Source organism: Muntiacus reevesi, chromosome 4, assembly GCF_963930625.1.
Source record: "Muntiacus reevesi chromosome 4, mMunRee1.1, whole genome shotgun sequence".
NCBI classification, from domain to species: domain Eukaryota; kingdom Metazoa; phylum Chordata; class Mammalia; order Artiodactyla; family Cervidae; genus Muntiacus; species Muntiacus reevesi.
This window is the reverse complement of record NC_089252.1, coordinates 75,843,441-75,857,587: the sequence shown is the minus strand read 5'-3', so window position 1 is coordinate 75,857,587 and position 14,147 is coordinate 75,843,441. Positions and strand designations below refer to the sequence as shown.

Here is a 14,147-nt window from a genome sequence, read left to right as displayed (position 1 = left end):
CCTCCTGTGTTTCCCTTCTGTGTCTTCCTTACTATTTACACAGAACATTTCCCTTCTGATATTTGGGGTCACCAAATGTGGGTAATTTCCCCCACACTAGTTCTGTGCAACACCAGCTGGGTGTCCCACAATTTACCCCAGTTCTGACACTGTGGAGACAGTGTCAAACTGCACTTTCAGCTTTCGGCTAGGAGGAGGCGAAGGTGCAACTTTCTTCAGTCGTCCCGAATCCGGGTTCATCCGACACCAGCCGCCTCCACCATGCCTCCTAAGTTCGACCCCAACGAGATCAAAGTCGTGTACCTGAGGTGCACTGGTGGGGAAGTCGGTGCCACGTCTGCCCTGGCCCCCAAGATCGGCCCCTTGGGCCTGTCTCCAAAAAAGGTCGGTGATGACATAGCCGAGGCAACTGGTGATTGGAAGGGTCTGAGGATTACAGTGAAACTGACCATTCAGAACAGACAAGCCCAGATTGAGGTGGTACCTTCTGCTTCTGCCCTGATCATCAAAGCCCTCAAGGAACCACCAAGGGACAGAAAGAAGCAGAAAAACATTAAGCACAGTGGAAACATCACTTTTGATGAGATCGTCAACATTGCCCGGCAGATGTGGCACCGGTCTCTAGTTAGAGAACTTTCTGGAACCATTAAAGAGATCCTGGGGACCGCCCAGTCTGTGGGCTGCAATGTTGATGGCCGCCACCCTCATGACATCATAGATATCAACAGTGGTGCAGTGGAGTGCCCAGCTAGCTAAGAACTGCAAAGGAAAAAGAAAAATAAAGGATCATTTGACAACCAAAAAAAAAAAAAAAAAGCTGCACATGTCAAGGGATTGGTCTCACGAGATACACACAGATACCAACTTTAGACACTGTTTCCAAGCCCAGGTTATCATCTGCTCTATTGACCAACTAGCTGTAGATTAGAGGTTCCAACAACCCCCTTTTGGGTTTAATTTGCTAGAGTGGTTCACAGAACTCAGGTAAACAGTTTACTTACATTTACTGTTTTTTTTTTTTTTATAAAAGGATATGAGGATGGATACATAGAGTAAGATCTGAGAGGGTCCTGAGCACAAGAGCTGGTGTCTCTGGAGTTAGGATGTGTCACCCTCTGAGGAGCTCTCTGAACCTGGTATTATTGGTTTTTTATGGAGGCTTCATCATGCAGGCATCTCCTTTATTAAGAGAACTGGGTGGGGTCAAGGGGAGCTGAAAATGTCAAGATTGAATCATGGTTTTGTCTTTCCTGTGACCAGCCCTCATCCGGGAACCTACGCAGAGTTGCTTTATTAGAATGAAAGATGAGACTTCCTTGGTGGTCCAGTGGTTAAGAATGTGCTCCCAGTGCAGGAGGCATAGGCCAGGTTCAATCCTCGGTTGGGGAACTAAGATCCCACAAGCCACACGGTGCAACCAAAAAAAAAAAAAAGTAAAGCAATGTTCCTATCACTTAGTAAATTACAAAGATTTCAGGAACCCTGAGTCAGGAACCAGGGTCAAATGCCAAATATTAGAACAAAAGGTGCTCCTGGTGCTCTTACCACTTAGAAAATTAGAAGCATTTAAGGGGCTGTGTGCTAGGAACTAGGGGAAGAGACCAATGTATATTATCTCACATTTTAATTCCAAAGAGGAGAAATCCGAAGGGAAAAAGTGTGCTCGGTCCTGAGCAAGTTCAAAACTTAGTTAAATGAGATCTTAAGGCTCGAGAATAATTCTTTTTGGTTCAGTTCTCTGCTCTCCAGGATTAGGGGTGCTAGTCCCACCTTCTGGATCCACTGGCTTATATAGAGCTCTAGGGGAGTCTTGCTCCCAAACCTAAGAGTGGCTCTGCCCCCGTGAATTCTGTGGGAGTTGTCTGGTCTGTCTGAAACAAGTAGTAACCCTGATGATCTCAGTCATTTTTAGGGTTATTCTTCCTTTGTCTTGAAGAAGAAGCATACTTTCACACTCTGTCTTCATGTCTCATTTTACAACTTCAGATGCAATCATATTGGAGGTTAGGACTTCAACCTGTTAATTTAGGGGGGACACAACTCAGTCCAGCAATATCTCCATTCTGCAATACGCCACCAGTGGTAGGCCTCGATCTGCAACAACCCAGTCATCCTCAGAATTGCTTGTTTTAAACCAATATTTTGAGAGCTCAATAGTTCTGTCGTGCAGGGTTAGTAGATGCAGCGTGTGAGCTTAGTTGTTCCTCAGCATGTGGGATCCTAGTTCTCCAACCAGGGGCTTGAACTTGCGTCCCCTGAGTTGTAAGGAGGACTCCCAACCACTGGACCAGCAGGGAAGTCCCTCTCAAGAATTACTTTTCATCCACTGTGTTGACATCCTCATTACTGGCTTGACCAACAAGCTGGCCTTGACCAGTCTCTACGTGAGGTCATAAATCTTACGACACGCCAGAAGGGTTGACAACCCTGATGAGATGCGGGCCCTGCTCAAAAGGGCAGTTACTATGAGCCACCTGGGCAAGTCATCAGAGGAGTATCCCTGATAAAGTCAACAAAGAGCCACTGTCCTTGGCAGCTTCCACCAAGAAAGAAGCTAACTCTTAGGCCTGTTTGGCTATCGGAGGCAACAGGTACCAAATGTCCTTTATGTCAAGGTTACCTGTAAGACAGCCATCTATGAATGGGGCTCCTAAAAGTTGTGCAGACTCTGGAGGTTGTGCTAGATGCGTTGGCATGGGCCCTGTCATGCGGACCAATGAAGCTTGCCAACTCAGGAGCTATGCATCGGAGAGACTTACTGTGATAACTGGAGCCTACAGCAACAAGAGACTGCTATTTGGATACATAGGCCCCTTGAGTTTGGGACATATGAATACCAAAGGCAGCTGCCAGAAACACCACCTTCAAATGGCAACTCCTAGCTGGCTTTTGGCCTTAAGGAAAGCAGCTCCTGACTACCAAAGCCCTGTGTGTGACCTTGAGACCCGAGCTGCCCATCCTCACATGAGTACTCACTTATCTTACTGTTAAAATAGGACAGGCTTAACAAAGTGCTATCATTAATATTACATCCAATATCAAGCCTCAGTGGGATTCCAGGGGTGGCCCAACTCCATGAAGCAGCTGCCCTGCCAGAAGGGGCTGAACAGCCTGCAGAGAGCGCCCTCACCACTCCCTTAGTGAAGTGCAGCGCACGGCTCAAGAGATGTTCCAGTTGATGGTATGGTTTGTGTTTGCACATTTTCTTTAGTATTTATACATTTTGAGACAAAGTGTCCTGGGTTCAATCAACCAATTCAGTGTGAACCCTCCTCACCTCTTTCAGCAACGCTGAGTATTGCTGCTAGTGCCTCTGGTGGTCGCCTGCCTCATCCTTCCTGTAGGCAAGTTACCCACAACATATTTCATAATTGCTCTCTACGGAGTTGCCTGCTTCATTTTTTGGATCTCAAACCTCCTTCTCAGTCCAGAGGTTATTGTGGAACTTAACAATAAAACAGTCATCTTAGGCTTGGGAAGTCATTTCAAGATAAGACAGTCATACCCTCCCCCAAGGAAAAATCACCATCAGTCAGGAGCAGTTAGTGGTCCAGGAAGATTGAGCAATGACACACCCAGCCCTAACCACCATACGGGTGGAACATTAACCCAAGTGACCAGAATGGACCATAAAAGAAGCCCAGTTTCTCTCCCCCACCGGAGGCAGACACTTTTGGGTCTCTCCTGCTGCTCCCTTGCAGTGTACTCAATAAATCTCACTTGGTACCCTCACTTCTGACTCAGTAAATCCTTTTACCACCGAGTTGCTGGCCATCACCACACCCCATCAACAGTTATCTTTCAGTATCCCTGCCATCCAACAACACTTGGGATACAGCAATAAATATTTCATAATCTCTCTTTCCCATTCCTATGACCTGACCCAAAGATGGATCCCCTACCCATTACCAATAGAGGCTCTCCCGGAGAGCCTTCCTGATCCTGTCTTTATCCCTGGATCCAAAGGCATATCATCATCTTTTTGGAGGAAGACAGAGGAGGCCTTTTAGAGGGCTAGGGATGGAGGAAGGATGTGTATGAATTCCTGGCAAGGGAGGAGAAGCTGAATTCCACTTTCAAATCTTTTTAAGTATTACTTAAAGTATCAGTATTTCTTTGCTATGTTAGAAAGTACTTTAAAAATTCAAACATCATCTTTGTAAAAGAGAACACATTTTTTGATTCCTTGTTTTCTCCCATGAAGCGGGGCTGAGTTTGTGACCAGGAGTGGAAAATCCCATTCTAGGGTAAGGGAGTTAGAGAAGGCGAGGTTCAGAAAAACAACCGGCACTTTACAGGAACAGAACACTTCAATGAGGTGAGAATGGGCAGCAGTCAGATTAGTGAACTGCTACACAGACTGAAGAAAAGAGTAAGTATATATAGGCATATATGTGGAAAGCTACTGTATTAAGGGTGCTTGTTCTTCTCCAAGGTTGTTCGGAGTAGTTATCTCTTAAACAGCTGGGGCAAGGAATTTTAGAGATCAGCCAGAGGCTGGACTGGCTGGGAGCTGGGTGTAATCAGCCTTAATGTCCTTTTTTTTATTCCCCGGGTGAGAGAGCCCTTTGTTTTGCTTAGAATGGTGGGGAGGACCTGGAGGGGAGTTTTAACTCCAGGCTATTTTGAGCCCTGTAACTTTCCTTCACCCGTGAGGACAGTTTTCTTTCTGTCACTTGGCCACAGCTGATTCTCAGTTGTACACTATGATCTTTCTTTAGCCGCAGTCCAGAGCGCCCCCGCAACTCCCACCCCCGCCTCAATTTACCAAGACTTATCTCTTCACTTTTCAAAATAGGGGTAAAAGAAATTCCCTGGTGGTCCAATGGTTAGGACTCCACACTTCCACTGCTGGGGCCTGGGTTCTGTCCCTGGTCAGAGAACTAAGAGCTCCAAAAACCCTGTGGCAAGGCCAAAATCAAACAAACAAAATAGGAGGTAAAAAACAAGGAAGGTAAAACTTTCCTCCTTTTTCAAAGTCAAAAGCTAAAGTGTTTTAAATTTGAAAACAAGCAAATGATTAAAACCCTTCAGCAACGCTGCAGGGAATCTGTGTAAAAGGAAGGATCCTTCATCCTCAGATTGTCAACCCTGGCTACACTTTGTGACCATCTGGGTAATCAAAGAAGCAGGAACACCTAGGTCCCACCCACAATTTTGCACTTAATTGAGAAACTCCCCCAGGGGATTATGCATGCATGCGCAGTCACTCTGCTTTGTCCAAAACTTGGCGACCCCATTGACTATAGCCTGCCAGGCTTCCCTGTCCTTCACAGAATACTGGAGTGGGTTGCCATTTTCTCCTCCAGGGGATCCTCCTGATCCAGGGATCAAACCTATGTCTCCTGAGTCTCCTGCATTAGCAGATGGATTCTTTGCCATCTGGGAAGCCACCACAGGGGATTATCAATTCAATTCAGTAGCTCAGTCATGTCTGACTCTTTGCCACCCCATGGACTGCAGCACACCAGGCTTCCCTATCCATCACCAACTCCTAGAGCTTGATTGAAAGAATCTGAAAAGCACCATGGACTTCCCCGGCTTGTGTAAGAAAATCTTCCACTTACAACATAAGGATAGAGGTATGTGAACAGAACGTCTGTGGGTTTCCCAATAATTGCACAAACAAGCCTGCGGTTTTCCGGAACCAACTGACGTCAAGCACCTGTACTCACAGATAAGATAACCCCATATGGTACACAGTATGTTACTCATTCACTGTACTGGACACAGATAAGATAACCCATATGGTACACGTTATGTTACTCATTCACTGTACTGGATGTGCTAATAATGTGGCTTCTGCCTATAAAAGTCAGCTTGCATTGCTATACGGCGCGACTCTGCCTCTGAGGAGACTGGAGTCGCCCGGCTTGCTCAACCGACAATAAAAGCCTCTTGCACATTGCATCTGCTGGACTGGTTTATTGAATCGCGGGAGCTCCTCTCCGGAGCGGAGACCTGACGTTTGGGTCTTACAGATCAAACTCATGTCCATCAAGTTGGTGATGCCATCCAGCCATCTCATCCTCTGTTGTCCTCTTCTCCTCCTGCCTTTAATCTTTCCCAGCATCAGGGTCTTTTCAAATTAGTCAGCTCTTCACAGCAGGTGGCCAAGGTATTGGAGTTTCAGCTTCAACATCAGTCCTTCCAATGAATATTCAGGACTGATTTCCTTTAGGACTGGTTGGATCTCCCTGCAATCCAAGGGACTCTCAAGAGTCTTCTCCAACACCACAGTTCAAAAGCGTCAATTCTTCAGTGCTCAGGTTTATTTATAGTCCAACTCTTACATCCATACACAACTACTGGAAAAGCCATAGCTTTGACTAGAAGGACCTTTGTTGGCAAAGTAAAGTCTCTGCTTTTTAATATGCTGTCTAGGTTGGTCATAGCTTTTCTTCCAAGGAGCAGGCATCTTTTAATTTCATGGCTGCAGTCACCATCTGCAGTGATTCTGGAGCCCAAGAAGATAAAGTCTCTCACTGTTTCCATTATTTCCTCATCTATTTGCCGTGAAGTGATGGGACTGGATTCCATGACCTTTGTTTTTTGAATGTTGAGTTTTAAGCCAGTTTTTTCACTCTCCTCTTTCACTTTCATCAAGAGGCTCTTTAGTTATTCTCGCTTTTTGCCATAAGGGTTGTGTCATCTGCATATCTGAGGTTATTGATATTTCTCCTGGCAGTCTTGATTTCAACTTGTACTTCATCTGGCCTAGCATTTCACATGATGTACTCTGCATAGGAGTTAAATAAGCAAGGTGGCAGTATACAGCCTTGAAGTACTCCTTTCCCAATTTGGAACCAGTCCATTGTTCCATGTCCAGTTCTAACTTTGCTTCTTGACCTGCACACAGATTTCTCAGGAGGCAGATAAGGTGGCCTGGAATTACCATCTCTTCAAGAATTTGCCACAATTTGTTGTGATCCACACAGTCAAAGGCTTTGGCGTAGTCAATGAAGCAGAAGTAGAATGTTTTTCTGAAATTCTCTTGCTTTTTCTTTGATCCAATGGATGTTGGCAATTTGATCTCTGGTTCCTCTGTCTTTTCTAAATCCAGCTTGAACATCTGGAAGTTCTTGGTTCACATACTGTTGAAGCCTGGCTTGGAGAACTTTGAGCATTACTTTGCTAGTGTGTGAGATGAGTGCAATTATATGGTAGTTTAAACATTCTTTGGTATTGCCTTTCTTTGGGATTGGAAAGCAAACTGATCTTTTCCAAGCCAGGAGATTATACTGAGCAGCAAAAATTAAAAGTCAGTGATTTACAGTAACAGTTCTTTCCTACTCAAAGCCTGGTTTAGGAACACAACATGGGCACACTTGTGAGTTTCTCAAGAAATAGTCTTATTGCAGAAGTCGGACCGTCGAGAAACTAAGCACCACACTCGGAGGGTTGGAGAACTCAGGTTTATTAAGCCGGCAGTCCCAGACGAGCTCTAGTTCTGGGGGCTTCCAAGTTCAGGGTGAGCTTTATTGCTATAGTGTCAGTACACACAATTACAGTTGGCACTGGTTGATTGGTTACCTGGTTGCTATGGGATACGGGCAGTTACAGAGTGTGGGAGATATTATGGGTTATGTGCAGGGAATTTCCAAACAGAAACTCTTAGAAGCAGAAACAGAACATTCCATACTTATCAGAACATCTTATAACTATAAGACGCTAGGTCTTCTTGTTCCTATCTCGGTGAAGCAAGCATCTTACAGAAGCAGAATGAGCATGAAGTTATTTCTAGCTGAGTGTAAGTTTTAAATTTCCCTCTTCAGTCTTTACCAGCTTCCAGAAAACTCCCAAAGTAGAATCTGCAGTTTAACAACTGGTTAAACCAGGGTAACTCCAAGTGATTTGTATTCATATGCACATTCAAGTTGGAGAAGCTCGGCCCTGGCTCCTGCCAAGTCAAGCGGCCCGACATGAAGGGAACTAAAGCTCTCAGGAACCAGAGTTCCAAGGATAGGCTCCCAGCAGAGGCAGGGAGAGATGGCCTTGCTGCAGGCTCTGTGCTGTGACTCTCAGAGAAGTCAGGTAGCAGCAGAGGCGGGCTGAGCTTCAGGAAGCCAGGCAGGACTTCAGAACAGAGCTGCTGTCTGAACAGAGCAGAAGGAGGAGTCTGTTCCGGAGCTCTGCAAACGCTGGAGGGCTGATCTCCCGGACCTGGTGGACCACAGCAATCTGGGTGCTGTCCATGTTAGCTGCTGTCCTGCTGAGTAGTGCTAAGTCGCTTCAGACATGTCCAACTCTTTGCAACCCTATGGACTGTAGCCCACCAGGCTCCTCTGTCCATGGGATTCTCCAGGCAAGAATACTGGAGTGGGTTGCCGTTTCCGGCTCCAGGGGATCTTCCCAACCCAGGAATCGAACCTGAATCTCCTGCATTGGTTCTTTACCACTAGCACCACCTGGGAAGTCCACCCCAAACACAGGACCTGCTCAAGCTCCTCTTTCATGGGAACATTTTGTTCTCGGACAAAATAAAAAGCTCTTTTCTGTGGATGGTTATGAATGTTCAGCACTCCCAGCCCCACTCCAGCTGTCCCAGCCACCTTCAGTTCCACCCCTGAGAGACCAGTTATCAGGAACATTATTTGTCCCACAGTAATCAGTACCAAGTTTGCAAAGAACTGTTGATTTATAGAAAGACACACGATGAGAGAGTTGTGAGTTGGAGTTTTATTTGGGGGTCTTTCTGAAGACTAAAGCCCAGGAAAGAGTCTCTCAGTTGGCTCTGAGGAACTGTTCTGAAGAAAGAGGGGAGAAACCAGTTTATACATGATTTTGGCAAGGAAATACACGTAGTCAAGCATATGTCTTGGTGGGTGTGTCTTAATCTCTCAACCTTTGCAACCCTGTGACTCTATGCAACCCTGTGAACTGTAGTCCACTTCTGTCCATGGAATTCTCCAGGCAAGAATACTGGAGTGGGTAGCCATTTCCTTCTCCAGCAGATCTTCCTGACCTAGGGATTGAACCTGGGTCTCCTGCATTGCGGAGGATTCTTTCCTGTCTGAGCCACCTGGGAAGTCCATATATCTTGGTACTTAATTTCAAATGCACACATCAAAAGAAGAAAATATTGCAGGTCATACAGAACAGATATCTCAAGTTAATGGTTTTAGTGGATTTCGATGTATGGGAAGATTTTAAAAAAAATCCAGAGTCATTAAAATTCTTATACATCTAACTATGTATAGGGTCAGGCTTCCCTTGTGGCTCAGCTGGTAAAGAATCTGCCTGCAATGCGGGAGACCTGGATTTGATCCCTGGGTTGGGAAGATCCCCTGGAGAAGGAAAAGGCTATCCATTCCAGGATTCTGGCCTGGAGAATTCCATGGACAGCATGGTCCATGGATTTGCAAAGAGTCGGACACGACTGAGCGACTTTCGCTATCTATGGGGTCTGCCTGTTTTTAACTGTCAGGTCAGCAACTGCAGTGGGTTACAACTTAACCCTTGCAGAATTGGGTGGTGAGCAATGCTCTTTGGCTTAGCGATCCTCATTTTTCTGTGTCCACAGAACAGAGTTTTATTTGGGATCTGGGGAATTGCAATTTGGGAGACACAGTCTTGGGTAAAATCAGGGGCTTATAAAGGCAGAAACCACGAGATTGTTAAAGTTGTCTTGTAAGAATTATGATTGGATCTAATGTAAAAAGGGAATATTTGCCCTTAAGGGATAGACTGTCATAAGTTATTTAGGAAAAGGTTCTGATAAATATCTTGGATTTCTGGAATATTGTGTAGATGTTCTCTGTGCCTGCTTTAAGTCAAAAAGCAGTCAAAAGTTCAGATTCCATTCTGGCTGAGATGTGTATAAGTCCTTCTTCCTCAATGCCCTCTCATCTCCATGTGAGTGAGTGCTCTTAGCAATACTGACTTCATTTTTATTTTTCTTTCACATATTTCAAAAGGAAATTAATGGACATATTAGGCGGAGGCGAACAGTTCCTATCTTCCTTTTGGGTGTGTTGGATATTTCCAGTTGCATCCTGTCCCCCACTGCTGCCCCACAACCACCATATTCTCTCTTGGTTCTTCTCAACCCTACCTTAAGACTTGGGAAACTGACCTTCTTGGACTGCCCTCCAGCTTCCAGTTGGGTTATGCCAGTGGCAGGCCCTGACAGATCAGAAGGAATTTCAAGTTTAGAAACTTGCTCCCCCAGATCACTGTATGCTGGACTATGAATGTCCCTAAACTGAAGGCTACAGCTTCTGTCAGGGAGTCTGTTTGTAGAGGTGGTAACAGCTTCCTGTTAAAAAACAAAATTCAATGGAGTACATTTTAAAGAGCTTGTTGACTTTCTTCAACAATTCAGGAATCAGCCAGCCTAGCAGATAGAAAGGAGCCCTGAGGAGCTTTACAAAACAAAAGACTTTTATAGGCAGAAGGGAGCAGGAATGAGGAAGTTATATAAGGCAAAAAAAGTGGGTTGATTGTAAGGTTACTTTCTTTATAAGGGAATGGCAGGGGTCTGTCAGGCAGATTACCTAACTAATGCTGATCAGGAAATTCCAGATGGACTGGGACTAGTTTTAACATCTCAATTGTGGCAGAGTCAAAACTTTTAGTTAAATTTTATTTTGGTGACTTGGCACTTTGCATGAACTACTCCATTTGGGGCCTGTTGCTTTGTTTTTACCATTTCAAATATCGCTAGCCTTGAGGTTTTGTACCATATCTTTAACAGTTACACTTTTTATATATCACCCCTTGAACCCTTCTTAGTTATACTGTGCCCTTGGTTTCTCTTCCATCTCATCAATAGCTCTCTGGTGCCAGGATCCACTCTCTGTTTCCATCCTTGGTGGCTGGGACATTGAAAAAGAACCTAGGGTGGTTCAGACAGGTGGAGCAGAGCCTCAGGTCACAGATGGAACATCCCTCCTACTGAAAAATCAGCTGGGAACATGCTGAGGCCTGGCACTAGGATGCATCTACCAGAAGACAACCAGTACAGCTCCCTGGACCCTTGGCACAGCAGCTTGCACGTGCGCTCCAATGGGAGCAGGCAGTCTTTGTAGCATTGGCTCCACCCCCTCCAGGTTCTCTGGTGCTGTTGATAGAGGACATTTGCTCCTACAGGCGCTAGGCAGTCTCCTGATGTGGCTTCAGTCCTTCTCCAAGCAGCCTCTGTACCCCCAAACCTACTCCTCCAGGATCCCACAGATTGGCAATTAACATCACTTGCTCAACCATTAGGTGAGTCTTGTTAAAGCTCACCGATGGGGCTTTTAAGGACCAGACAGCAGGCCCAAAATGGAGTAACTCATGCTAAGCTCCAAAATAAAACTTGAAGTTTTGGTTTTGCCAGAAGTGGAATTTTAAAACAGTCCCAGTCTATTAGGAATTTCCTGATCAGCACTAGTTCAGTAATCTACCTGATAACCCCCTGTCATCCTGTATAAGGAAATCAACCTTGCAACAACCCGTATCTTTTTGCCTAGTATAATTTCCTTGTCTCTGCTCCCTTCTGTCTATAAACTCTCTTGCCTTGCATAACTGTTTGGAGCTCATTTCTGTCTTCTAGATTGTATGCTATTTGACTCATGAGTTTTCCATTTAAGACCAATAAGATCTTTAAAATTTTCTTCATTGAATTTGTTCTTTAACAGTTTTAGTGATGAGAATAGGATCCAAGGGAGTCTACTAACATCCTCAAGGACAACAAAAAAATAGGCACTGGCACCACTGAAACCTTTTTTGGACATGCAGGGTCTTATTTCCTGGACCAGGGATTGAACCTGTGACCCCTGCAGTGGAAGTCAAAATTCCAGTCACTGGACCACCAGGGAATTCCCTCTTGCTGCTTCTGAAGTCCATGGGTAAGCTTCTCGTGACTCTGAGTTCTCCCTCTGCATCTGAGCTTGTTGCACTCATCGATTTTCCAGTCCAGGTTTACCAGGGCAGCCTGGGCTAACAGGAGTCTCTAACAGAGCACCAGTCCTTAGCCTTTGGTCAGTCCATAGTACCATTTCTTTGGTTACCGATGGCATTCACAGGTCTGTTTCCTCTTTAGTTACTGTTGGTTTCTGCTGATATACATACACATAAGTTAAGAGAAAAATAGATTTATTGTTAATGGGAATCTTGGAAGGCCAAGATGCAAAATATGGGTTTAGAATGAGCACCTAAAAGCTATTTGAGCTTGCCATCTAGCCAAAGACCCCCATGCTAGGATAGATTGGTTAAGGAGTGGGTTAGATCAATACTAGGTTATACTCCAACCTCCGGAAAATTTTTGTGCAGTGAGGTGCCCAGTAAAACATAAAACACTACAAAATCTCCAACTCAGTGGTACATTTCTGTTAGGTAGAAATAGATTCCTCAAGTTCAAAAGAACTGAGTGCTCTACCTTCTGACACACCTGCTTATTTTGTGTCTAAGAACCGTGGTCCTAGAAGCTATAGATACATACAAAAATGTCAAAATCTTACTAAAGACAACTCGGTTTACAATGGCCATTATGGAGAACATTCCATAGTTAGACAATGTCATTCATTCAAGAAGTACAATTGAGGAACTTCCTGGAAATCCAGTGGTTAAAACTACACTTCCAATATAAGGGCTGTGGGTTTGATCCCTGGTTGGGGAACTAAGATCTCACATGCCACACAGTGAGGTCAAGAAAGAAAAAATTAAAATAAAAAGGGAATAAGAATTCAATTAAAATTATTTTTTTTAAAAAGTACAGCTGAAATCAAGGTTTCCCAAATCAAATCAACCAAACGAGATACTTATTACTTTAGTTGATATGCAGAAGCCTCCAAAAGGCTTGAAGATTCCAAAATAGCTTCACAGAAAGATTCACTGCAAAAAGCTAATGAAAAGTTAAAGGCACAAGAGACACCCAAAACCAAAGACTATAAAACTGACGTGACTCCTACCACTCCCATCTATCTTCCTTTACTTGAGTACTCACAGTCTACTAATCCTCTACGGATGAGTGGAATCACCTTTCCACTCTGAAGAGACTATTAAACAATTACTTTTTATTTTATTTTTTATTTATAGTAAATTTTATTTTTGTTGATTTCCTTTAACAGAATTTCAAAGTAAGTCTGTGCTCTAAAATAAGCAAAAGATAAGCAATAAGCAATAAATCTCATTAACAGATCTTTTTCACACTGTTCCTCTGAGTAGGGTGAAGGGTTTCAGGGGCCCCAATGGTGACACTTAACATTTTGTCCCTGGAGATTCTACCTATAGATACAGACAGAACACGCAACACCAACATACAAGAATCAAACCATATGACGGTACTATAGGAAGAAGTTGATATACTCTGTCCACCTCTTTAGGGTTGTAATGATAATGACTGACTTTCTTTTCTCTAGTTCAGTCTTATTTTTTGTTTGTTTGTTTGTTTTTAAGTAAAATGTCAGAAGAATACACAGAAGAACTGTACAAAAACGATCTTCATGACCCAGATAATCACGATGGTGTGATCACTCACCTAGAGCCAGACATCCTGGAATGTGAAGTCAAGTGGGTCTTAGAAAGCATCACTACAAACAAAGCTAGTGGAAGTGATGGAATTCCAGTTGAGTTATTTCAAATCCGAAAAGATGATGCTGTGAAAGTGCTGCACTCAATATGCCAGCAAATTTGGAAAACTCAGCAATGGCCACAGGACTGAAAAAGGTCAGTTTTCATTCCAATCCCAAAGAAAGGCAATGCCAAAGAATGCTCAGACTACCACACAATTGCACAAACGCTAGTAAAGTAATGCTCAAAATTCTCCAAGCCAGGCTTCAGCAATACATGAACCATGAACTTCCAGATGTTCAAGCTGAATTTAGAAAAGGCAGAGGAACCAGAGATCAAATTGCCAACATCCGCTGGATCAGTGAAAAAGTAAGAGAGTTCCAGAAAAAACATTTATTTCTGCTTTCTTGACTATGCCAAAGCCTTTGACTGTGTGGATCACAATAAACTGTGAAAAATTCTGAAAGAGATGGGCATACCAGACCACCTGACCTACCTCTTGAGAAACCTGCATGCAGGTCAGGAAGCAACAGTTAGAACTGGACATGGAACAACAGACTGGTTCCAAATAGGAAAAGGGGTACATTAAGGCTGTATATTGTCACCCCACTTATTTAACTTATATGCATCATGAGAAATGCTGGACTGGAAGA

General features: G+C 44.1%; 1 protein-coding gene across 1 annotated transcript; it reads left to right on the top strand.

Annotated features, from left to right (window-relative positions):
• Window positions 1-207: 207 nt before the first annotated feature.
• On the top strand, window positions 208-756 carry LOC136166622 (large ribosomal subunit protein uL11-like). The gene has a single exon (XM_065933164.1). It carries the CDS (start codon window positions 262-264, stop codon window positions 754-756), a length of 495 nt encoding a protein of 164 aa, XP_065789236.1. The 5' UTR covers window positions 208-261.
• Window positions 757-14,147: the final 13,391 nt, after the last annotated feature.